This window comes from Myotis myotis, unplaced genomic scaffold (genome assembly GCF_014108235.1).
Source record: "Myotis myotis isolate mMyoMyo1 unplaced genomic scaffold, mMyoMyo1.p scaffold_m19_p_2, whole genome shotgun sequence".
Lineage (NCBI taxonomy): Eukaryota > Metazoa > Chordata > Mammalia > Chiroptera > Vespertilionidae > Myotis > Myotis myotis.
Window position 1 is genome coordinate 30,730,549 of NW_023416324.1, and position 25,893 is coordinate 30,756,441.

General features: G+C 40.4%; 2 protein-coding genes across 7 annotated transcripts in view; one reads left to right on the forward strand and one right to left on the reverse strand.

Moving 5' to 3' along the window:
* The first annotated feature begins 823 nt into the window (after positions 1 to 823).
* TEX38 (testis expressed 38) lies at positions 824 to 2,541 on the forward strand. Its single transcript, XM_036347347.1, has 2 exons — positions 824 to 893; positions 1,864 to 2,541. The coding sequence occupies exons 1-2, from the start codon at positions 824 to 826 to the stop codon at positions 2,469 to 2,471; spliced, it is 678 nt and encodes a 225-aa protein (XP_036203240.1). The 3' UTR covers positions 2,472 to 2,541.
* Positions 2,542 to 4,507: 1,966 nt separating this feature from the next.
* EFCAB14 (EF-hand calcium binding domain 14) overlaps positions 4,508 to 25,893 on the reverse strand; it is a 39,377-nt gene continuing 17,991 nt past the window's right edge. For 2 of the 6 annotated variants that reach the window (XM_036351551.1, XM_036351548.1), the window contains exons 4-11: positions 24,242 to 24,340; positions 20,844 to 20,954; positions 19,474 to 19,578; positions 16,710 to 16,796; positions 14,893 to 15,004; positions 12,203 to 12,328; positions 7,759 to 7,922; positions 4,508 to 5,147 (exon numbers count right to left, since the gene is read on the reverse strand). In XM_036351551.1, coding sequence (XP_036207444.1) covers positions 5,130 to 5,147; positions 7,759 to 7,922; positions 12,203 to 12,328; positions 14,893 to 15,004; positions 16,710 to 16,796; positions 19,474 to 19,578; positions 20,844 to 20,954; positions 24,242 to 24,340 — 822 coding nt within the window. In that variant the 3' untranslated portion in view covers positions 4,508 to 5,129. Of the gene's footprint in view, positions 7,923 to 9,326; positions 9,359 to 12,202; positions 12,329 to 14,892; positions 15,005 to 16,709; positions 16,797 to 19,473; positions 19,579 to 20,843; positions 20,955 to 24,241; positions 24,341 to 25,893 lie in introns of all 6 variants that reach the window. The other 4 variants (XR_004974252.1, XM_036351553.1, XM_036351552.1 and 1 more) reach the window with 4 other exon arrangements.

Genomic DNA, 25,893 nt, shown 5'->3' on the forward strand with positions numbered 1-25,893 from the left:
GGGTATGAGGCAAGCTGAGGGTTAAGTAAACCTGGAAAAAAATCGTGCTGAATAGTGCCCAAGTCACATGCTGGGGGGCCACAGAGAGGAAAGTAATTAAATGGTGCCAAAAAGCTGAGCTAGGCCCAGGGGTAGTACAGGGAGGCTGACTTGAGCTTAATTAGGGAAGGGCTTTCTAACTGAGCAACCCATACATGGATCAAGTTGCCTCAGGAGGTGTGAGCAAGTAAGTCTCTGACCCAAGCAAGTCCCAGGGGATGAGTTGCTGGGTAGGGGAGATCTACTTCCAGGGCTCAAGCATCTGATGGGCTTGGTACTAGACACCCCTCAAAACCCCTTCAAACTGGGGATGATTGCATTCTGGGAAGCCAACGGAAACGACTGTTTGTCAGAGAGTCTGGGAGTTGAGCTGAGCTTTGAAGGATAAGCAGGAGTTCAGTGGGGGAAAGCGGGGGGGCACTCAGGTAGAGGCAGTATGAGCAAAACTCCAGAGATGTGAGCAAGCAGGCTGTGCTAAGGAGTCTGGCCTGATCAGAAGGGAGAGGTAAGTGAAGGATGGGGAGGAAGGTGAGGCTGGAAAGGATGGAGGGCCAGAAAGTAGGGAGCTCCCACAGGACCTGGTGCCCAATAAACACCACTTGTTGAAGGAAGGTAACGAAACAAAAATAAGATTGTAAGAGGCAAGAAAGGAGGCATTATTCACTTCGTTCCCTTGAGCAGGTTTTCTTCGGACAGCTGGATCACAGACATCTTGAGGGCAGGGCTGCCCAAAGCTGTGTGTGCTCCCTGCCACCCTTCCCACTGTTCCTTAATGCCCAGCAACATGGATAAGTCCCTGAGGGACGGGGGCCCTTTCCTGGGGTTGGGGCTGTTCTGTGGGTTCACCATAAGGGGTAGGGGGCAGACAATTCAGTGGCTGGGCCAGTCCCTGATAGAAGCGGTAGACATACAGTATGGCACCATTAGATGAAGTCCCTATCATTAACCCAAGACTTCAGAAGCTCCGCCCCCTGCATGCTCAATGCTCAGAATCCAGTGACCTCACCCTTAGGAAACAATGGGGCCGGGGCATGTCAAGGACTCAGAGTAACTGGAGAGATGGGTAGGGAAGCTCCCTCTCTCCAGGGCCACAGGCAAGGTACCAAAGCTGGACCTGATGGATTCCCAACCGAAGGACCTGAGTCTCCCTAGTGGTAAATGACCCTCCTATTCCTGATCCTTGCTTCATGCCCTTAGCTTGGGGCGACCTTTGCATGGATGGTGTGTGTGGTGGGTCCTGCATGGAGGAGTGCTAAGCAGTTAAGCTACTGTTTCCTCTAGAAAATGAAGGATTTCTTGAGGACACAGGGGTGCTATGAATACCCTAGGACCATCACAACGGAATGGGTAGAATGGGATGGGACACTGGTGTCCCTGTCAACTGTTAAACTTTTACTTCCTTGATAAGCCTGGCTTTAGTGAGGTTCTCCATCTGGTGGAATGGATGGGTCCAGGTCTTTTTCTTTCTTATTGCCTTAGTGTGGATCTCGCTGTACTTTGGACTCCTGGGGCTGTGTTCAGTGCTAATTGGTGGCTGCATTTTCTTTCTGCACAGAGGCCTGACTAAGCCTGGACAGGCCATGCTCCCCTCCAACCTCTAGCTTTCCTTATCTATAAAGGGCTAGGGGGGCCTCTTAAGCTCCCTGGAAATCTAGCTTTGACTAAGAGAATGATAAGTCAATGAGGAGGGAGGGAAGGAATGAAGAGCGTGGTTAAGTGGATGGAATGACTAATGAACGGGTTAAGAAGAGGAATAAGAAACAACTCAGCCCCCAAGCTAGAGCTATCAGCCAGCTTGCCTCTTTTTCTTTCTTATTGCCTTAGTGTGGATCTCGCTGTACTTTGGACTCCTGGGGCTGTGTTCAGTGCTAATTGGTGGCTGCATTCTCTTTCTGCACTGGAGGAAGAACCTGCGGCGGGAAGAGCGTGCCCAGGAGTGGGTAAAGGTGATGAGAGCCACTACATTCACCTACAGCCCACTGTTGTACTGGATTAACAAGCGAAGGCACTATGGCATGAACACAGCCATCAACATGGGCCCTTCCCCTACTGTCTCCAAGACTGAGACTGAGGTCCAGACTTCAGATTCTCTGTGCGAGTTGGATAGCACTGAGAGTAGGAGCTATGCTGCTCAACAAAGCAGCCCCAAGGTGGAGGCCCCTGTCCCCCCGCAACCTGCATTGCAGCTGGTCCCACAGCCTCCCCTAGCTTCCCCAATGCCTCGGCCCCAGAACAGCTCCCCACTCCCGATTCCCATCTTTCAGGAGGTGCCCTCTGCCCTCTCCCTGTGTAACCTACCTCCAATGCTGAACCACTCCGTCTCCTATCCTTTGGCCATTTGTCCTGAAAGGAACCTGCACTCCCCCTCCCTCCCCACACTGGCCCATGGGGACCACTGCTTCAATGCCAAGCCTTTTGCTTCAGAATTGTAGTCTCCTTTCACTGGGTGTGGAAGCTGGAGGTACTGGGACAGAGCTAACCTCGGAAGTGGTATTGACACAAGCTAGGGCCCATCTGGATGTCACATTATGAAAGATTAAAAAAAGTCCCAGGCTCCCTGGTGTCTCATTTGTTGTTAGGAGGGCAAAGTCCTTGCCCTGTTTGATAGGGACAATTTGCAAACCAAATTGAAGGTCACTGAGAATCACCAACACAAATGGGAATTGGAGGGTTGGTTGTGGGAAAACACACTGAACTAGTACTTGTGATGGGCTCAACAGTCCTCTACCCAGTTTTTACTTAAGACCAAAAATGTATGCTGGGTTCTGGGATAGGTACCTAAAGGCATTGCCATTCTGTGAGACATTAAGCACAGCTGCCACAAAGTGATAACTGTGGAGCATGTGTGAACTGTGGTGATTCACAGTGACAGGTCACAGGCAAAACAGGTCATCGAGATCCATGAGCCACACTGCACTGCTGGCTCAATCACATTCTTTGTTAACATGTATGTGTACTGAGTTGGGGTTGTCTCTACATTGTTTCTAATATAAGAACACTGCCAATGACCCTCCACTTACAGATGAAGAGACAGTTCTCAAGGGCATTTGCTATATTGTTATACTAGAGGCCTGGTGCACGAAATTTGTGCACTTGGGGGTGTTTCTCAGCCCAGCCTGCACCCTCTCCAATCTGGGACCCCTTGGGGGATGTCCGACTGCTGGTTTAGGCCTGATCCCACAAACCGGCAGTCGGACATCCCTCTCACAATCTGGGACTGCTGGCTCCCAACTGCTCGCCTATCTGCCTGCGTGATTGCTCCTAACTGCTTCTGCCTGCCAGCCTGATCACCCCCTAACTGCTCCCCTGCTGGCCTGGTCATCCCTAACTGCTCTGCTCTGCCAGCCTGGTCGCCCCCAACTGCCCTCCCCTGCTGGTCTGGTCGCACCCAACTCCCTCCCCTGCTGTCCTAATTGCCCTCAAATGCCCTCCCCAGCTGGCCATCTTGTGATCACATGGGGGCGGCCATCTTGTGTGAGGGTGTGATGGTCAATTTGCATATTACCTCCTTATTATATAGGATTGCAGAGCAAGGTCTTAAATTTACATCTGCCTGGCTTCAAAGTTCATCTTCCAACCATCCACCCTGGTGTCCCTTCCGTAATGATACATCTGGTTAGAAAAAACTTGGCAGATGATTTCTGTGTGTGTAGGGTGGAACTAAGTTGATCTATGGAATGGCTTGGGGGAAGTGAAGCCCCTAAAATAATATACAGAAATGTATCCAGTTTTTAAAAAAGATCTTCCCCTAAAGGGATTTATGGCCCCTCCACAAGGTAAGATCCACTATATGAGAAAAATTTTGTACCTTCTGGAAATGATCCTAAAAAGAGAAACAAAGATAATACTAGCTATTTTGTGCCAGATTAAAGGTAAGAAAGCTCTGGTCTGACCCAGCATATACATTTTTTCCTTTCACATTGGATATAAGGAAATCATCTTATCATATTTGGTAAGATGCTCAAATGAGCTAAGCTTTATGTAGTCTTCCATGAGGGGGAAGGTCACCCAGATTGTGTGTGTGTAATCCCAGAATCTAGCCACCATGTAGAGCTAATTTTTCTAATATTTTTCTGTGCAAAAGAGCTATAGCCCCTGTATGGCCTCTCTCTTGCAATGGATTTCAAGGCTACACCCTTTTTTTAAAGCAGTGGAACATTTCTTTTAAACATGCTCTTACACTGAACCTCAACATATAAAACAGCCCTAAGTGGAGCTTCTGTGGTTGATCCAGGAAAAGAGGCTCACTCGTAACCTCCCCTTTCCCCTCCCAACCTACAGATGCCAAAGAAGCAGCCTTCACCCCTTCAGTCCAAATTCTGCATTCGAGGTAGAGTCTTCAATTGAACACTGTGCCCACAATCTGTCTCTGCTTTCAAGGGGAGGGAGAAGTCCATAAAATCAGGTTTCAAAGTAGATATTTTTTTCTTTAGTAACCAGAGGTAGGGACCTTAGTCATGACACAGTGGGAGAAAAAGTAAATGTTTTATTTAGATAAATTAAAATGGTTGTATTACTGATATGAAATAAGCAAAGTTCAAATCAAGCCATGGAAACCTTGAATTCACTCCCCAAACAGAACCAAAACTGCTTATACATTACCAAAATAGCTCCACTAAAGCAAAGTAGATTGACATTTCTTAATGTGAGAAAACAACAAGGTAGGTTAGGTTCATATAACAAACAATACACGCTCTATAAAGTCTCAGGAATACCCAAATGTGTTCTGGTTTGGATATGAAAGGAGGGACTGCATCTAGCTGGTGTTGGTAAGCAAGCCAATGAGGTGTGTAGGACACGAAAGCTGTCACTAAAAACAACTCAACAGCAGGCCATTATGAGTATGAGCCCATTACAGCCAGAAGCTTCAACTGTGACCGGCAAGACCAGCGGGGGCGCCGACAGTGTTCTGTCCAGCAACATAAAGTGAGGAAACGCCAATGGAGGGACAGTAGCCAGTAGGTGAAGAGTGTCCGTTCTTCAGCTTTGCTGTTTGAGGCACATTCCTAAGTGCCAGGCCCTTCTCTGCCCTTAAGATAACATCACAGTCATCTCTAAGGTGATTCTCTCTTCTTTTGGTTCTTTTCTTCCTACAAAACACTTTTGCCCTTTAAGTAAACATTATATCAGATAGTACAAGACAAAAGAAAACAAGGACCAAGCAGCAGTGCTTTGGGTAACTTGGGAAAGCAGCAGTAGGAGCTGCCAGAGTGGGAAGGTCAAAGTAACTGAAACCAAAACCAAAACCAAACTCACCACTACTGTCGACCTTCCTTTCAGAGCTGAGATGTGGCAGGTGAGGCTTGATTACAGTTTAAGACAATTTACAAATAAAAATGCCAAATTAACACTGAACAATAGGTTTCTGAGGCTCTTCTTAGGCCAATGAATCTGCTCAACTTCGAACAAAGGAGTTCAAGTGCCCTAGTTCTGCCTGGGAGATAGGGCACTTTCCCAGGCTGTGTGACAAGAGTATTCTCAAGTCTGAGAGGGCAGCAGGAACACCTCTGCCAAACTGGGTAGGGGGAGAGGATGGTACTATATACCTGGCTCAGGGCTGATGCTAGCCACACACACTTGAGGTGAGAATGGATGATAAACTAAAAAACAAAATGATTCCTCCATGGATAGCTCTCTGATGCAAAAGAAAAGTACATACAACAAAGAGTTAAGGTGTCCTCAAAGTATATGCCTATGAATAAGAATTTGAAACTAAAAAGGACAAGCTACATTACCCCCAAGTATATTTCATATAAATCAGTTCTCAAAAAAATACCTTCCAGGTAGACATACTATTTATGGTACAGTATATACAAATATAGCAGAATAATTCAATTTATTGCTAGAGTGTTATTTGGTTGTTATAAAATCCGTCAGGGTATATATATTAAAAAAGGGGGGTGGGCATGGAAGGCAGCCAGAAGAGTACTCTTCAAGTTACCCAAAGTGCTAATTTTATACCATATTTTAACCTTTCCAAGAAAGTGAAATAGCTCGGTTGGGCAAGGAAAAATATTTTTTTTTTTTTTTAAAGAAAGAGAAGCATAAGCCATATGAAGTAAGCAGACACATTCATGGGAAAAGACTTCATCTTGCTTTAACTAAATTTTTATATTTCTAGAAAAAAAAATCAAGGTTAGCCTACACCAAGCTGAATATCATATAAAGAAAAAGCAAAACAAAACCAGCCCTTAAATAGTTAAGGATGTTTGGCTGCATCCATGGCTAACTGGGCAACTTGGACAAAGTTAAAATGGAAAAAGTTAAAATGGAAATGAGTTCCACTAAAGAAGTCAGTCTACGAAAGCTTCTCTAGTTTCTCCCTGACGTGGTCTAAGCACAGCTAAGTTTTGCAAAGTTTTTTCCTTATGTATTCTTCAGAGACTCCTTCTAAGAACACAGCACACACAGATAGCATGGAGGTATCAGGCTATGGAAGTATTTAAAGGGAAAAGTATTGCACTTGCATTAGATCTGAAAACACTTGCTACCATCATGTAAAGCCCAATGTTCCAGGCCTGTCTGCTATGCTTGGCATTCTCTGGACATAAAGCTTCCAACTACTTCTGATCTGATAACCATGAAGAAACTTAATAAATAAATGTTCACAACTGTTATGGCCTTATCCCCCAGAGGAACATATTAGGTTCTTGGTTAGCCCCCATGTAAAATCTGTTTCCTGGGTCAGAATTAAAGGCACAGCTCTCCTCTAAAGCTCCTGGGCAACCAGGCTGAGCCAGTGACCAGGGACTTCAGCCCTGCCATTCAGAATGGAGATAGTATCAGAGGGGGAAGTCACCCACAGCTTTAAGATAGACTTGAGTGCGTGTGTGTGTGTGTGTGTGTGTGTGTGATAATCCTGCTAACTCAGGGAGGGAAATATGTCCCCTCACTGGATAACTTTCTATGTTCATAAACCCTGAAATAGGATAAAAAATAATAAAAATGCCAAGAATACTCTCTGGTTCACAGCTTGCGATTAGCTAAGGGGACAGAAACAAAGATATAGATCTTACTTTCCTGTGCCTGGAGGCTGCACTGTCCCCAGTATCCACTTCCTAAATATATTCCTCTGGCCACCAGACCAAACCCCATGGCAGCACCTAAAGGAGATGCCTGAAGGAGATATAGGCCTAGTTTTAGTCGCTACCAGATCAAATTAGCGATTTTTGACAAGCCATTTATTCATGTCCTGTTTCAAACCATTTCTCCTAACTTCCCACAAAATATGCAGAACTCTTCTTTCATTTTAAATATTTATACACAGAAAAAGCCTATCTTTTAAAGAAAAGACATTTTCTGAGTCTGAATAAAGTGCAGCTAATTTAAGGCAGATTTATGTGAAATATAAAAGGTGGCTTAGTCTTACTATATACACATTTTCTAGTTCTAAAAGATAAGGTCTCCTTCCCTCAAAAAAGGAAAGAGAAAGAAAGAGGGCTTGACTTTTATTCTGGCAATTTTAGAATTAAGATCATACTGGTTTCAGGAAATCATAGATTTCTGAATATCATAAGTAAAATGGTCTTTTTTAAAAAAATAACTTTTATATAGCTTTTTCAAACAAGTTAAAAGGTTGCAATGTGTCTGCTACAATAGTTTGGAGGATTGGAGGACAGATAGATAAATAGAAGGGTTGTTTTTGTTATGTGAGCAGATATTAGGTAGCCCAGGGTATATATCCGTTTCTAAATATGCCCAATGAGGCTAGACACCTACAGCTGCTCTTAGCTCCAGGAATGAGTATCTTCCATCTCCATCAGCATCAAACTCTCTCAAACTCTCTGGTGCTGGCATAGCAGAGCCTAAGGAGTTCCAAATTTCCTGGTAGGTCAGCTTCCCATCCATGTTCTGGCCAGTCTTGTAAAATAAATCCTCAAGATCTGTTTAAAAAAATTGCAAAAAGCGTTTATGTCTATAAATATAGCTAAATTTAGTTAACAGCTTAAACAATAGCCACAACTGAATGTAAAGCATTAAAAGAAAGCTACTTTGCAGACTCTGATTCCAAAAGGTAAAGTTTAGGATATCACTAAATCAGAAAGACTAATTCTTTCTTGATTCTTGAGAGAAATACTGTATGGCACTAACCTCCCAAAATAGAAGCAGTGATAGATAATCACAGGAGAATAAAATAGACTGGCCTTTTCTCTGTCCAGGGCCTTCCTTTTGGAATTTTCAGATTTTATTCTTATGTTGAAGGGGTGAAAAGGACTACAGAGGCTTAAAGAGCTAATTGACAGGAGCTGAGCTTGTAAAATAGACTCTGGTATTTTGTCAGTTAAACAGAGTTATCATGTGACCCAGCAATTACATTCCTAGGTATATATTCAAGAGAAATGAAAACATGTCTACACAAAAACTTGTATACAAATGTTCATAGCTACATTATTCCTAAAAGCCAAATGGCAATCAATTGATGAACGGGTATACTAAGTGTTCATACAATGGAATATTATTCAGCCATGAAAAGGAATGAAATACTGTTACATGTTGAACTATGGATGAACCTTGACAACATTATGCTAAATGAAAGGAATATAATGCAAGAAAAAAGCATATATAAGTTCATATATTGTATGATTCCATTTATATATGAAATATTCAGAATAGGCAAATCCAAAGAGACAGTGGTTGAGAGATTAGTGGTTGTCAAGGGCTGGGGGAAGGGGAAAAAGGGAATGATCACTTAATAGGTACAGGGTTTCTTTTTGGGATTATAAAAATGTTCTAGAATGAGTGTGATGGCTGCACAAACTTGTGAATATACTAAAAAAAACTGAATTATACATTTTAAAAGAGTGAATAATATGGAATGTTAATTATATCTCAATTAAAAACAACCAGAGGACTATACAGGGTGGGGCAAAAGTAGGTTTACAGTTGTTTGTATGGCAATTCTATAATAATAAAAGCATTATATGCTAATTAGACCAGACGTCCTTCCAGATGACCTTCTGGAGGAAGCTGGGGCTGTGAGGGAAGCCTGGGTGCCTGCTGGTGGCTGGAGAGAAGCCCGGGTCCCGGGTGCCTGGGTCCTGGGTGCCAGAGGGAAGCCGGTGCTGGCAGCCAGGGGAAGGAAGGCCTACTCTTGCATAAATTTCATGCATCGGGCCTCTAGTACAATAATAAAGAATAATACAATAATAAACTCTGTGTCACGTACTCACAAATATAAATCTGTTTTTACCCCCTCTGTATATCTCTTCAAAGCTATATCTTTTCCAGCTAAGAGAGAGAGCAATTATACCAGTTGATATTTTTTTTAATTTAAAAAATATCCTCACCTGAGTAGTGAGGATATTTTTTTCATTGATTTCTAGAGAGAATGGAAGGGAAGGGATGTGGGGGAGGAGAAAAAGAGAAAAACATTGATGTGAGATAGATGCATCGAGTGGTTGCCTCCTACATGCACCCTGACCTCGGGTAGGGGATTGAACCTGCAACCCAGGAACATGCCCTTGACCAGGAATCAAACCCCTGACCCTCTGGTGCACAAGCTGATACTCTAACCACTGAACTACGTTGGCCAGGGCTGTATCTTTTTTATTTCTAAGATATTACTTGAGCCAATAGGATTGGACAATTTCTATCAACAGTTTCTGCTTGTATTTTCTCATGGACCCCATAATGAACACTTATTTAATTTAATTAATAAATAATTAAAAATTATTTATTTTTTAAATTTAAATTCTTCATTGTTTAAAGTATTACATATGTCTCCTTTTCCCTCCACTGACCTTTCCCTGGCCGCTCTCACCCCCCAGAACATCCCTCATCCCCGCTACTGTCTGTGTCCATTGGTTATGCTTATATGCATGCATGCAAATCCTTTGGTTGATCTCTTACACCCCCTCCCCTGCCTTCCCTCTGAGGCTTGACGGTCTGTTCGATGCTTCTATGTCTCTGGATCTATTTTTGTTCATCAGTTTATGTTGTTCATTATATTCCACAAATAAGTGAGATCATGTGATATTTATCTTTCTTCGACTGGCTTATTTTACTTAGCATAATGCTCTCCATGTCCATCTATGCTGTTACAAATGTAAGAGTTCTTTCTTTTTTACAGCAGTGTAGTATTTTATTGTGTAGATGTACCCCAGTTTTCTAATCCACTCATCTGCTGATGGGCATTTAAGCTGTTTCCAAATAGGAGGGCCAATTATTTACATAACTTTTAAAAAGGACTTAAGCCCTGGCAGGTGTGGCTCAATGGTGAGAGAATTGGCCTGTACACCAAAGGTCTTGGGTTCCTAGTCAAGTGCATGTGTCTGGATTGCAGGTTTGAACCCAGCCCCTGGCCAGGACAGATGCTGGAAGCAATTAATCAATGTACCTCTCTCACACTGATGTTTCTTTCTCTCTGTCCCCACTCTCCCTTCCCTTCCACTCTCTGAAAAGCAATGGGAAAAATATCCTTGGGTAAGGATTAACAAAAAAATGAAATAGGAAAGACTTGGACTTGATTATGTCCCTACTGAATGGCTTAGTAGATTTAGTCTCTACTATCAGAAGATAGTCAATGAGGCTTATGTTTCTTTAAAAATCTTCCTAAATTCCTTTCCTTTCTTCCTTTATTCAACTTCACACTTAGATTCAATAGGCCTCTGGCTGTTTGGTACTTAGGAAGAACAGTAATAATTTGAAGCGGGGAAACAGTTGCAGTGCAAGGTCTAGTCCTTCAAGGAGTTTTTGTAGACAAGCTTCTGAATAAGGGCCTAGTTTCACTCTTAAGATAGCCCAGCAAAGCAGCTAAATAAAAGTCTTGAAAGCCCCTTGAAAGCTAGAAAAGCAGGTGGGAAGTTTGTTCTCAATGCCTGCCACCAAGTGGCTAGCTGAAAAATGTTTTATTGTGTGTGTATATGAAGCCTAAGTTAATAAAATGTGCTATGCACTTGGTAGCAGTACTTAAATAAAAATCTAATTGCTGTTCCAGATCATTTCAAAAGTGCAGTCATTCAAAAGTATGTAAAATCTATGTTAAGTACAAATGTTAAGATGGCTCGTTCTTAATCTGCTCTTAACAGACTTTCAACTCCATTCATTCTCATCAATTCTTGAAGTAATAATGGAGAGTGGGAGGAGGCAACTTGTATTGCCAATAAACACAACTTAATACTCCTGTCTCCCAGAAAACAGAAAGAAAAAGAAATTACGATTGGAAAAAAATAAGTAATTGTATTTAAATGGCAAAATAAATTTAGGTCTTCTATGCTTCTATTGTAGCCTGTAGATAACTCATTCATTTAACAAATATTCACGTGTACCAGCCACTATGCTAGGGGCTAGGAATGAAGTTAAATTTTGTCTCCCCAGGAAATTACAACAGAGTGATACATACTAAACAGGGGCAAACAAAATAGAAGAGGTCATACACAGAAGGAACCTTATCTGGTCCTGGGAGGTAAGGAAATGTTCCCTGGTGGAATGGTATCTAGGCTGAGGTGAGGAGCCAGGCAAAGGCAGTGGACAGGAGTGGGGTGATTTTTCCAAGCTGTTAGCAAATGCAAAATCAGGAGACCCAAACATCACAATGAGGGACAGAATATACACTGTTGGGAGCAAGGCAAAGATATTTTTCTGTGAATCATATCCTTTTTGCTAATGTTTATCTTACTGATTTTTCAGCTAAAGGACTCCTCATTTTTGGAGGGTCCTGACAAATAGGATCAACTTTTACTTTATTTTTCTAATCTTACAGTATTTATTATGTTTTCTTGTTTGCCTTCTCCACTAGACTTTTATATCTGTGAGGAATGTGAGACTGTATCTTATACTGTATTGTTATTGCTTAGCACTGGGTATAATTAGGTACTCAATGAATGAATGAAAGCTCTAAAAACATTACTAGAAAGATAATATAGTTCATTGGTTAAGAGTGTAAATTTTGGTGTCAGACTGCCTTGGTATGAATTTTGCCTCAATTAATTATTTGCTGTGTGGACTTAGGCAGCTTTCCTATCAGTAAAATGAGTATCATATATGAATATTTATGTTCCCTGAATTGTTAATTAGGATTATATAATACAAATGCATATCAAATATTGGCCCAGAGGAAGTGCTCAGTCAATGTTACATACAATTCTTTTTCTTGCAAGTTAAAAAAATTAAAAAGTTATAACTTTGAACATTTCCCTTATTACTCTATGGTATAAAAATTTACCTTTGATGCTAGCGATTCCTGGTAGAGAGATAGATCTTAGCTGGGCAGTTTTCTCAATGTCATCTCCAGGAGACTGTGGAAATTCTGGAAATGCTGATGGCTTTGATGTGAAACTCTGTACTTGCTCTGTAACAAATACACATGGTTTTAGTATCAGCAAGTCTGACACGAAGTTAAACCAGCATTGAAGGTCATCTCTTAGAATAATTGCATATATACTGAATTTAAGAGAAATTGCTGACAAATAGACAACCTACTGAATGAAAGAAGATATTTACAAGTGATACATCTGGTAAGCGGTTAATATCCAAAATTTATAAAGAAGTTATACAACTTAACACCAAAAAAAAAAAAAAAATTAACAGTCTAATTAAAAAATGGGTAGAGGGCCTTAATGGACACTTTTCCAAAGAGGACACATAGATGGTCAATAGACATATGAAAAGATGCTCAATATTGCTGATCATCAGAGAAATGCAAATTAAAACCACAATAAGCTATTACCTCACACTGTCAGAAAGGCTATCATCAATAAATCAACAAAAAACAAGTATTGGTAAGGATGTGGGGAAAAAGAAACCTTGTGCATTGTTGGTGGAAATGCAGATTGCTATAGCCATTATGGAAAACAGTATGGAGATTCCTCAAGAAATTAAAAATGGGCCCAGCAATTCCATTTCTGGGTATATATCCAAAGAAATCCAAAACACTAATTCGAGAAGATATATGTACCCCTATGTTCATTGCAGTATTATTTATAACAGCCAAGATATGGAAGCAACCAAAGTGCCCATCAATACAGGATTGGATAAAAAAGTTGTGACACATATATACAATGAAATATTACTAGGTCATAAAAAGAATGAAATCTAGTAATGTTGCAGATGGACCCAGAGCAGTGATTTCAACTGGTGTGCTGCAAAAAATTTTACAACGTGCAATACCTGACCATTTAGTGAGGGGCACCGGTCTCTTCTCCCTTAGATTGTAAAATAAAAAAAGACAACAGCCAACACAATAACAGCTGTCTGGTGTGAATGCCCTGCTTGAACCATGAATATGTAGGTCATGTAACAGAGTTGCACCCTACTGGTCAAATCGCATAAGGTTGATTAGTTAATTATTGGTACCAGAAATCCTTATATACAAGTATAGGCACCCAGTTTTTTAAAACGTCACTTTGGAGCAAAAAGAGTAGGTAACTATTATTATTATTGGTAAATAAATCAAAATTATATCTATTTTTTGGGTCAGATTGGCAAAAAAATGTATTTTTTTGTTGTGCTGCAGAATTTTAGTATAATTAGTTTATGTGTGCTATGAAATGAAAATGATTGAAAATCACTGACCTAGAGGGTATTATGCTGTGAAATAAATCAGGCATAGAAAGAGGAATATATGATTTCACTTATATGTGGAATCTAAAAAAGAAAGTAAATGAACAAACAAAGCAGAAATAGACTCATAGATACAAAAAACAAACAGATGATTGCCAGAGGAGAGGGGAGTTGGAGAACTGGATGAAAAAGGTGAAGGGATTAATAAGTACAAATTGGTAATTACAAAAACAGTCATGGGGATATAAGTTCAGTGTAGGGAATATAGTCAATAATATTGTAATAACTATGTATAGTGCCAGGTGGGTACTTGAAATATATGCAAATTACATGGTTGTCTAACTACTATGCTGTATATCCGAAACTAACATAGTATTGAATGTCAACTGTAATTGAAAAATAGAGAATTAAGTAGCATAGTGACTGAATGAAGTTAAAGGCATAGATTGAACATGTTTAGGGCTAAGTGAAGATCAATCAATATTATACAACATTAAGGTTTGAAACTGTGGTCTCTGGTGTGGCTCAGTAAGGAGCTGTGGTCTCACTGCAAGATCATATAGCACCAGTACACGTTTAAGATGTTAAGAGTTTAAGCTGCAACTGAAAACAGCATTGATATTTGATATCCTGGGAACTGTGCTATGAGCCTGATCAGGGGTATGTGCCACCAGACCAGCTGGTGCTGAAAGAATGCTACCATACAGTTGTGTAGCAGAATGTTAGCACAAGGCCTCCCACTGTAGTCTGTATCCCACCCAAAAGAGAATAGAGAGGTTGTACTGCTAAGAAAAAATTAAAAAATACTTGTGTGTGGGGGAGGGGTCAAAACCAGCATAGTCCAATGCCTTAGAGTTATGTCCTCCTAGAGCTTAAACCAGTGGAGGTTGATATATCTGCCAATATTGACTAGGTATGCCCTTACCTAAAGCCAAGGGTCTTTCCAACTCAATGATCCCATCGTCATTTGTTAATGGTATTTCAGAAGGACTAATAATTATTTTAAAGTAAATTTTATGCACTTAAAAATTGAAAAGACTTCCATAAACATTTAGCTGCTTTAATACATGCTATGACAGTAATGTTTTTTTGCCTATAATTGGATGCAGACAGCATGGAGAAGTCTATTTCCAGCTAAACATTACCCTTCTTCCCTTAATAGACTGGAGTACAAATCATGTACCAAATGGGCTTTTGCTAAATGAAAGCAAAGTGTATCAGCTTCATCTCAGTGCGCTCAGGCATCATTCACTGGGTTCGATCAGTCCTGCTGGAACACCTTTCCACTCCATGTGGGAGGCAAGCTGCTCAAGCCTGCGTGAAATATTCAGAAGCCAGCCCTGAATATCTCACCTTCATGGGTGGTCTCTGGAGGCCTGTTGCTCTCAGGCTTGTTGGAGAGAGCACTGATCAGCTGTAGTTTCTCCCTTAGCTTGGATACCTGAGAATCTGAACTATCTTCTTTCTGTCCAAAACAAAGATCACAGAGGTTTAAGTTGGAAACAAGACTTCATTTGATTCTTTATTATATTCCCAAAGCCTTTTTAGCATGCAGTGCTTGACCCCCAGGAGGTTCCCTATCAGTACAGGCAATGAAGGGATGAATCAACAAATACTAGAGATATCTTAGGTACTCAGTGTTGATGAGGGCCTAGCTGGATTTGAGCCTAGACCATTAAGGGAACATTATGCTAGAGATGATCTGATTCACTGTGAACATTTGGCTGATGGGGGAAGGCATGCCTGTGTCAGCAGTAAAGGAAATGCCCCCTTGCTCAGGAGCCTCTACGACACCTATTTCCTAAATGAGTAGCATATTGGTTTCTAGGAATGATTTCATACTAACTAAATAATTTTCCTGAATACATTACTTCACCTTGTGACTAGACCACTTTAGGTAGAGTTTTATGCTCTTATCACATTAAAAAAAAGCAAGCAAACCACAAATATTCCCCTGATCTTCCTTCTCTCCCCCCATGGTGATGATTCAACTGGTGGCAGGAACTGTTAGGAACATGAAGAAGCAGCTCTAATACTTCTAATTCAAAGTCTGATTTATATCTTTTTAAAAAGCTTTTTACCTTATACCCTGCCTCATCTCCAGGATGATCTAGACTGGCATATAAAAATAAATTTAATTATAAAAGGAGAGAAGTCTGGTTTCTATGAGGCCTGTTTCTAACTGCTTAGGCTAGGGTGAAAGGTCCTGATTCTGTGCTTAATTAGAATATCAACTCATTACATGTTTCTTTTATTCAATATGTATTTACTTATTTCTCTGCTGCCTTAATTTCTACATTAATAGTGTATAGATCACTCTTGGTTTATTTAGGAAGCTAATATATTGACATATATAACTAAAACTAGGTCCTAACTGCTTGAAGAACTTATGATAAGAGAAATGGCATCTGGTTAGGATGCTTAGATGAGGCAGCACAAAGGGACTCATATATTGAGATGACAAAAAATACAAAGGATCTAAAAGTAAAACCAATAAATTTAGGTAAAAATGTGTGCTAGCTGTTATTTTATTCTGATGCCCCAAGACTTCCTTTGCTGGGATATCAGAGTATACCACAGATTGCTTATCTTGTAAATATGCCTGGGATGAACAATAAAACAGAAAGGTACAAGGTGAAGGGAACTGGCTGAGGCTTAAATGGACTATACAAGTTCTGAGACTGCAATCTAAAAATAAAAAATAATTTTTAGGTTAGACACTGTTTTTAAATTATCTAAGCCACTGTTCCCTATCATTAGTACATATAACTTTCTGTCTTAGCTTAAAAGTCATTTCCTTAGGAAAGCCTTCCTCATCTCTGCTAATGCCCTCATCATATCCTATACTTCTCCTGCCTAGCATTTATCACACTCACAATTAATTATCTGTTCAATTATGTGTTAATGATTTTCTGACTGATGGACTTTGAGCTCCACCAGAAGAGGGGTCAGGTGTCTATCCTGCTCAGTATGGTCACCCCAGCTCCTAGCAGAGTGCTTGGCACAGGGCAGGCGCCTGATAAAGTCTTCACTTATTCAATAATTTACTGTGTCTTGAAGTTTTAGCAAATTAGACTGAAGTGTTCCTTTTGAGAAGGAAGCAGCAGTTCAAAAGCACAAAGATGCAGATGCATTTATCTTTATGTCAGAGTAAGCTTCCTGTTATTTACCTTTATGCTTTGAGTTTTTACTGTATCTACTCTGCTGGTCACCTGATGCAAAGACTCTCTTTTCAGAGTGGCAGCTCTATCACCTATCTTAAAGGGTAAAAAGAACAAGAGAAGATTAAAGGTAAACATTAAAACTTACACAATATCTAGCACTTTTAAAGAAATTTGGTCAAACTTATTTTAAAGCTCTCAGAACACTTTCAGCAGAAATACCAGAAGGAGAATGAGAGAAGAGAGGGAGAAAGGCAACCAAGATAGAAAGCTGAAAATGGTGCTTAGTCTAGTTGATTCATTCTAACTTTAAAACTTTGAAGTATAAAAAGCAAGAGAACTTTAACCTAGAAGCATGCTGAGATACTACTGGAAGAAGCAGTAAGACAGATCTTACTATTATCAATTTCCTGTTCTGCAGAAAAATACAGTGGGGAGGAGAGTAACAGTAGGGGAAGTGTGTGATGGTAAGTTTCCACAATAAGCCTCGAAAACCTTGGAGGCCTTCTACTCATCAAATCATCCAAAATTCCTAGCCCCTGCTTAGTTTAGCAGAGATCAAAAGCAAGGCTCCCTTTTACAGTAAGGCTCCTTTAATCTTTGCAGATTTGTAGTCAATTACACACCCTGTAAAACAGAAGAGGGACAGGTCTTACTCCACCCTCCAAGCCAAGTTGAGGCAATTTGCCAACGCTCCACTATGGCAGAGCCAGTTCAAACACTGCTTTCTAGGTGCCAGAGTTTGACTTTATTTGTGGGCTTTCTTCTAGCTTTGGCGGTTACTTAAATTCACAGTATAACTTCCTGTATTTGGTTTCCATTTCTTTCTATATGCCTCTATCTTTGCTGTATGAAATCCTTAAAGGTGAGGCTTGCAACTATTAAAAAAACAATCCACATGGATCCCAGCACAAGGTATATGAGGAAAGGTGATTAAAGAAACACACGATAACGTGAAAACCAGTAAGCCACGTGGTCGACTAGCATCCAGTTTCCTCGCATGTAAAATGGGAGGCTGGACTCAATGATCTCTTAAATTGAGGAGCTGGTCAGTTCTAATCTGTTATTTAAATGGCGTTCCTGACCTTATATGCAAAAGTATATGTGCAGATGGAGCAGGGTAAATCTGAAAGCCAAATTCTGGCTTAGTGAAATGGCAAAAGATTCTTCAGTTATTACCACTGACATTGCTCCTACCCTTAACAACTTATAAAAAGATCAAGAAGACCTCACTTAGAAATATGTGCCAGAGCTTCCCTACCACTTGTAACATAATAGGAAGCTTGTTATCTCTGCCAACAACTTGTGGTGAGCCTTGGGCAAGCAACTAAACCTCTCTACATCTCCCTTCCTAATCAGGGCCAACACCGCCTGTGCCATGCACACCACAGAGCTAGTGTAAGGATTAGAGGAGACAAGGGTTAAGGATTAGATATAATACAAATGTGTAGCCTCTCAGATATGCCAGAAGACTGTGTCTGAAATGGTAGTGGAATGTCAGCCACGTACAGACAACAGACATTGTGACACAGACACGTCACTAAAGATCTGAAAAGATTTATGATGCTGACGGACAGGTTCGCTTGCTTTTCAATCTTGCTCATAGCAACCAAATCTCTTTCTACCAAGTTGACTCTGGGTAAGACTATTGACTGTCTCATTCATTCCCTTGAATTTAAGATCATTCTGCCTCTGATACCCCACTAGGCACTGTTTATCTCCTCTAAAGAGTTGTGGAGGTACAGGATATTCTGGAGTGGAAATAAATTAAGTTGTGGAATCCAGCTAAAGATGTATGCTAGATAAGCAGGCCAGTAGCACTGAACAACCATTATTATGTCAAGTTACAGAAGTAAACTCCTTTTCCTGTTTAGACCATTGATCGTCTGTCTCTGCTTTGTCCTTCTACTCTAAATCGCTCTGTTTACTCCCTCTGGAATTGTTCAGCTTCAGCTAGATAGGAGGGGGACAGAGAGAAGAGGACTACCTACATGATTCACTCTCTGGTCCCAGGAAGCTGAGAGGTTGGGAACTGATTTCCCAATGTTTACCTCACCTGCTGGCAGGAAAGCTTGCTGGGTTATTAACTGAAACATCCATTTACCTAATTTGTCAGAACAAAACTACCTTAGGAACAATACCAATTACTGAATTGGCTCATGTAGCAAAACTATAACAAGTAGTGCATTATTTAGTACAAGATTCAATTATTTTTATTGACATCCTTTAGTTACTGATTACTACTTAAATAGAAATGATGACTATAGGTTTTAAAGGGCATTAGACTCAGGACAGGAATTCTTCTTAGTGAAGATTTCCTTTATTCATTGTGATTCTGAACTCAATATCCTTTTTCCTCCTTGTCTTTAGTCTTTAGAGAATCTTAACTTTTTAAGGATATGCTTTTTAACATTATTAGAATTTACTGTGGCTCAAAATAGCCATTGCTCTGAGTTCATCTGCTATCCATCCATCTTTAACTTGCCCAGATTGCTGTTTTTTATAGTTTCAGAATACTCTGGTCATTCTATGTCTTTCAAGATGTGAAAATAAATGTACTCCACTGATTGACATGCAGGGAAAAAAGCAGATTGCTAAATAAGAGATAGGACAGCATCTTGGATCCCTATCCAAGCCCTCTCTGGTCAGCTCTCACGCAGGCATAAATATGCACAAGATGCCAGCTGAAGAACCACAACACTAAGCACAAACTACTCCGGCTGCTCCAGAGTCTACTGTGGTCACAGGGAGGTAAGCCAGAGACAAAAAATACCTGTTTCACATTCTCGTTGGGGGGTTTATTGTCAAGTTCTGATGGAGGTGAAGGTGATGGAATAATCTGGTCGCGTCTACTGGTCTCCTTCACAGAGTACTGATTCTGTTAACAGGAATGGAGGTTAGTATAGGCCAGTGATGGCGAACCTTTTGAGTTCGGCGTGTCAGCATTTTGAAAAACCCTACTTAACTCTGGTGCTGTGTCACATATAGAAATTTTTTGATATTTGCAACCATAGTAAAACAAACACTTATATTTTTGACATTTACTTTATATTTAAATGCTATTTAACAAAGAAAAATCAACCAAAAAAATGAGTTCGCGTGTCACCTCTGACACGCGTGTCATAGGTTCGCCATTACTCATATAGGCAATAAGTAATTACTAAATCTACTTAGCCATCTGGGGTGATCCCAGAACATTCTAGCTTCTCACTGGGGCATCCACAGATTCATCAACATGGAGGGCAGATCTAGGAATGAGTGGAGAAGCTAGGGAGCTTTTGTACAACTTGAATAGTCCCAATTTCAAGTACATATAACTCATCTCCACAGCATGACAGCAGAGATTGTGCTATCCTTTTCAGCCTTCATAAATCCTGAATGGAGCCGAGTATCCATTAGGAGATGAACTCAGGCCTCTGAATAACTGCAGACAGCTGACATCTGCACAGTGTGGAGAGACATTTGAAAACAACCCCTGAGCACTGCAGGGGTTGTCTGTCTCACTTATCTGTTACTACATAACAAATCATCCCAAAATTTTGTGGCTTAAAACAACAATAATTTATTGTTTCTCAAGATTCTGTGGGTTATCTAGGCTCAGCAGGGAGGGGGTGTTCTGTTTCACATGGTGTAGGCTGAGGTCACACATATGGCTGCGTTCTACTGGGAGCATGAACATCAAAATGGCCTTTCATCCTCTGGAGCCCCTTCACTTGGCCTCTCATCATTCCCTAGTCTAAGAGCCCTGCCACATTCTGGGCCCACAGAACAGTGAGAAATAATTAAGTGCTGTTTTAAGCCCTAAGTTGTGGCGTGATTTGTTATGTAGCAATAAACAACGGAGACACTTCCCTACTTTCCTTTCATTCTTTTCCATTTTCCTTCCTCCCATTCCATCCTCAGATGTCTTATTTCGGTATCTCCTGCAGTACATTTGCAAAAGACTGAAGGTCTTCATTCTATCCACCTTAACTGTGTAATTTATAGATTGTGAAAATAACAAACACTGCTTACTGTATTTTTTTAAAGGTGCATAGTAGGGTCTGTTTAGACAAATGGAAAGTGGGTATCCCTACTATTACTACTCAGAAAAGGGGAGGCAGGAGAGTGCTGACTTTCCGTAGTGCTTGCAGATTTCCTTACCAGGTCACTCTGTAGTAACTCCATGGCTTTCTTGTGTTCGTCCACAGTTTTCTGTATTGCCTCCACAGCAAGATGGACACTGTTTAAAGTACTGCCAATGGAGGCTACGCTCTGAACATAAACATACAGTAAGGTTAGTGATTTTTCCTTTTTAAAAATCTGTATTAGTTTTATTAAGATGTACCTGATTAAAGTGCACATGTTCAAAATGTAAGTTTTGACATACATACACCTGTGAAACTAGTAACACAATCAAGATAATACACATCCATCACCCCCAAGTTATCCCTGTCCCTAGGCAACCACTGGTCTACTTTCTGTCACCACATATCAATTTGCATTTTCTAAATTTCATAGAAAGAGAAGCAGTGAGTATGTATTTATAAACATTCGTGTACATGTCTTTATGTGGGTATACGGTTATCATCACAATACCTAGAAGGTGAATGGCGGATCATATGGTAGATGTATACTTAACTTTTAAAAAAACTGCCAAACTGTGTTCTGAAATGGTTATACCATTTTATATTCCCACTAGCAGTGTATGAAAATTCCAATTACTCCATACCCTCAACACTGGTATCTGGAGTCTTCAATTTTAGCCATTCTAGTGGGAGCGTATATATCACTGATTTAATTTTACATTAAACACCAATAAATGGAAGTCGGTGTTTTTAATTATTTCAAATATCTTCAAACTATGAATTTCATGTAGCTTATACTGACACAATTAACAGGAAAAAAAAAATCTATATATAAAGCTGAAGTGACCGGAATACCAGATAACCGACCGGTTGCTATGACAAGCACTGACCACCAGGGGAAGACACTCAACGCAGCAGCAGCAGGTGCATTGGGGTTGGGATGAGCAGCAGTAGCGCAGAGCCCTGGGCTCCAGCTCCTCCCCAGCAGCCTGCCGCTTCCCGCACTACTTCATGCTGTGCGGGATCGATACGGACAGTGGAGCCCGATGAGCTGGCGGGTAAGGCCAGGCTGCGGCAGCACAGAGGTCCACTGATCCCCACAGGCCAAGCCGAGGGACCCCACTGGTGTACGAATCTGTACACCGGGCCTCTAGTATATATATGTAAACAAGCAATTGTCTCAATTTAAAGGACTTTTCCTAGAGGAAAACCAAATCTTTCCTTTAAAAAACCCACTAGTTTATAGATTTGGAACCCATAGATAAGATTCTCCCACAAACTGTAGGCAGGCAGATGGCCAGAGCTAACACTGTAGATTGCCACAGAGTTTGGAGCAAACGATGGCTTTTGAGTGAAAATGGGTGGAACCATTATTAAAAAGCCCTGTCCTAAGGGAACACTAAAAAAAATGTTACTATTTGATGGGTCTTGACCTTTTATTAAGATAGACTGACAATTTTATGATGTCACATTAGTATTTTTAACCAAGCTCTTTTATATTACGCTGATAGCCAAGAATACAAGAGAACAAAAAATGACATTTTCAACATTAAAAAAAATTTATGTGAGTATACTGAGGTTAGGTATTTGAGATGAACTACCACTTCAAAACTGAGCCACTTGTAACAAAAGTAGTGTCTGACATTATTTATGCAAAAATTTGGAGAGACAACACCAATACACTGGTGCTCTGTTGTTACAGGCACTCAAAGACACCTCCTGTTAGAGAATCCTAACTGGCTGGATGTATGATCCCATCAGGATGCAAGAAGATAGTAAGCTCTTGTTTGGTATTCTCGGTAACTGCAAAGTGTCTGGCACACACTGGAAGAAGCTCCACAAATGTTTACTGAATTAATGAATGCAAGAATAAACCAGTTTCCTTCACTAATGCAAGACTGCCAGAGTCGCTTCTGCGCTAAAGGCTACAGAGGCCTATCTTTTTTCCTACTTGGCACTTGGGAACAATGGCAAGAAGTATTTGGCCTCATCAACGTGGTCCCTACTTTTGTATTTAAAGTTATGAACAGGTGACATTATCGGACAAATAGTAAGCTATGGAGACCAAGCTCACAAGTGGAGGGGCTATAAAATGGCAAGTTTTGTTTCTGTTTTTGGCTTAGGAAGTTCTCCTTTGTGGAGACAATTTATATATTTATAGAGCCTGGCATATAATCAAAGTTATCACACTAAATTTGAAAAGTTAAAGACTAGATTTGACTCCCTTGCGCCAGAATCCCTTTTTATATTTCCTGCTGCAAGGGCTGATGTTGCTTGGGTTCCAAGTAGGCCCCTTCTTCTTCCTACCCACTCTCCCCACCCAGCTCTAAAGATCCCTACGTATTACTCATCTGCTTGGTCACTGCCTCCTGCTCTTGGCTTGAATCTTAGGGATCAAAAAATCAGAAAATCCAAATTACTGTTTGCCTAGGGCAGTGGTCGGCAAACTCATTAGTCAATAGAGCCAAATATCAACAGTACTTCTTCAAAATAGACTAGCCCAGGCTGAAAACCAACTTCTGCACATGGGCCACGAAGTTTCAATCGCACTGTATGTGCACGCCCGCACATAGTATTTTGTGGAAGAGCCACCTCAAGGGGCCAAAGAGCTGCATGTGGCTCACAAGCCGCAGTTTGTCGATCACAGGCCTAGGGCATATATGGAGTAAATTGCCTAGAGCAGGGGTTGGAATTGTCCTGCCCTTGGGCCATATAAGCCCCAAGAAATCATTTGGTCTGGCCTTGCCAAGGCATTAGGGTTGAGTTAATTAGATATTTGACCAAATATAGTAGGCTAATTTTTAAGTTGACAATTTTGTATGGCCTTCAGATGATGTTATAAATATCCAAATAGCTCTTGGCAGAAAAAGGTTCCCCACCCCTGGCTTAGAGGATGTGCACCTATACCTTTATAAAACAACATACATTGTTTACCAAAATGCTTTTTACCATTTTTATTTCCAGCAGGAGTGTTTTAAAGTTTCCTTTGCTCTACCATCCTTGCTAATACTTATCACATCCTAAACTTTAAATGTTTGCATTTCTTCAAATTATCTTTTTCTAAAAAATAAACAGTAATATAGAAGTTAATAATTTAGAGAAACTCTCATATACCATTGGTCTGCTTTCATGAAGACAAAGTGGATGATGAATCAAAAAGGCAAATAATGAAAAAAGAACCCACACATGTTAACATAGGAGTCCCAGTATAGCAATCCTGGGAATTGGAGAACCAAATAAAAAAGGTGCAAATCCACATAAACCAGACCTAAAGTCACCTGTTGCAAATTAAATGCCCAACTAACTAGAACAAAACTGAGATACTTTAAAATCTTTAGGACACAGTGATATGCTCTATTACTGCCCTCCGGGAGCAGGTGATTTCAAGTGCCGGGTTTTCAAAGAAAACATCTAAGAAGCTAGAATTACTAGTACAGCAGTTGGTTAATCTCAGTGCCTATACATAGTACTTACCTTCTGAAGTCCCTCTACAGTAGCAGGCAGACTAATTAAATCTGCTGCTGATTTAACATTGGCTTTGAGGTGGGTTACTGCAGAATTCAACAGAGAAATCTGAAAGGAAGAGTAACAAACAATGAAAACAGAATTTGCACAGTGAATTCTTCCTTCACAGACTCTACATTTGATGCTGATGTCAAGGCACCCTTCGATTTATGTACTTCTGTAATCCAGACATTATATCTTTTCAGCTCATACTTGAATAGACTGGAGATCTGAGAGGCAGCGATAATACCCCTTCTTTCCCTACCCAATTTAAACACTAGTGCCAAAGAGAGAAAGGCAATTATTCTTTACCCTAACTCCTGGCAGCTACAAAATGTAAAAATCTTAAATTACCCAAAAGATGATTGCAACAGTGATTACAACACAATCCTTCAACAAAACGACAAAAAGAAAGCTAATGATCAAAGACCCCCGAAGCATTTCATTTCGGTAAAAAAATAACACCTTAGTTATTTACTGAACTTTTGTTCCTGCCCAAGTGGGAACATATAAAGTAAAAGCCCATCATCACAAAATACAGTCTACAGGAACTATACCCTGCCAACTTGAACAGCACTTTCAACTACTTGGGAATTTAGTTTTGGTTTAACAATGTGATTAATATTTCAAACTCAATAGCTCAACCAAAGCATTACTTTGTACCCCGAAGGTTCTCAATAAATACCCAGTGACTTGCGGACTGATGCACTGAATGTATTAAAATAGGAATTGAATCAAAATAAAATGTCTTCCCTTTTACTATTAGGGGTAGAATTCTACATACCTGGACTTCTCTCTCAGATGGGGGCTGGGGGAATCTTATAATACTCAATTTCAGGCTGCAGAGATCATATTCTTACAACCTTGCAGTGTGGCTCAAACACTCTTGAAAGATTCCTGGTTCCATACTGCTTTCCTATCCCAAATGCTAGAATGAGGACACAGATCTACCAATAGCAATTATATTCAGAGGGCCTCACAGAACAGCCACTAAAGTTTCTGGGCACTTATTCCATAAAAACAAAGTAAACCTGATCCCCTACTCTTTCCTTCAACAAATGTTTGGCATCTCCGTGTCAGGTTCTGCTGCCGGCACTGTGGAGATAGTGGCAAACAAGACCATGAAGTTTTGCTTTCATGGAGTCCCCATCATAGTAGGTGAGAGAAAAACAAAGAAGGAAAGTATCAGATAATAAGTACTATGCAAAGAAATTAAGCAGAACGTGGGAGTGGGAGTGAGCAGCAGTGTGTTCTGAACAAGTTGTCCAGTGAGGAGCCTGGGAACTTAGGTTCTCTTTTTCTTCTTTCCCTTTAGGAGGAAAATGTTCGGGGGCATCAAGCTACTTTTCATTCACTCACTACTGCAATAAATACTTATTGAGCCCTATTTTATACCAGGTGACAGTGATCTTTTGGAGTTTACATTTTAGTGCAAGGAGACAGACAATGTTATCTAATATGAGATAGTGGGATATGTTAGGAAAAAAATGAAAATAAGGTAACTTGATGAGTTATTGGATAACTACTTTAGATTGGATGATTAGAAAAAGCCTATATAAAGAGAAGACATTTAAACAGATCTAAATAATAAGAAGGAATTAATGAGACATTAATTGGATGAA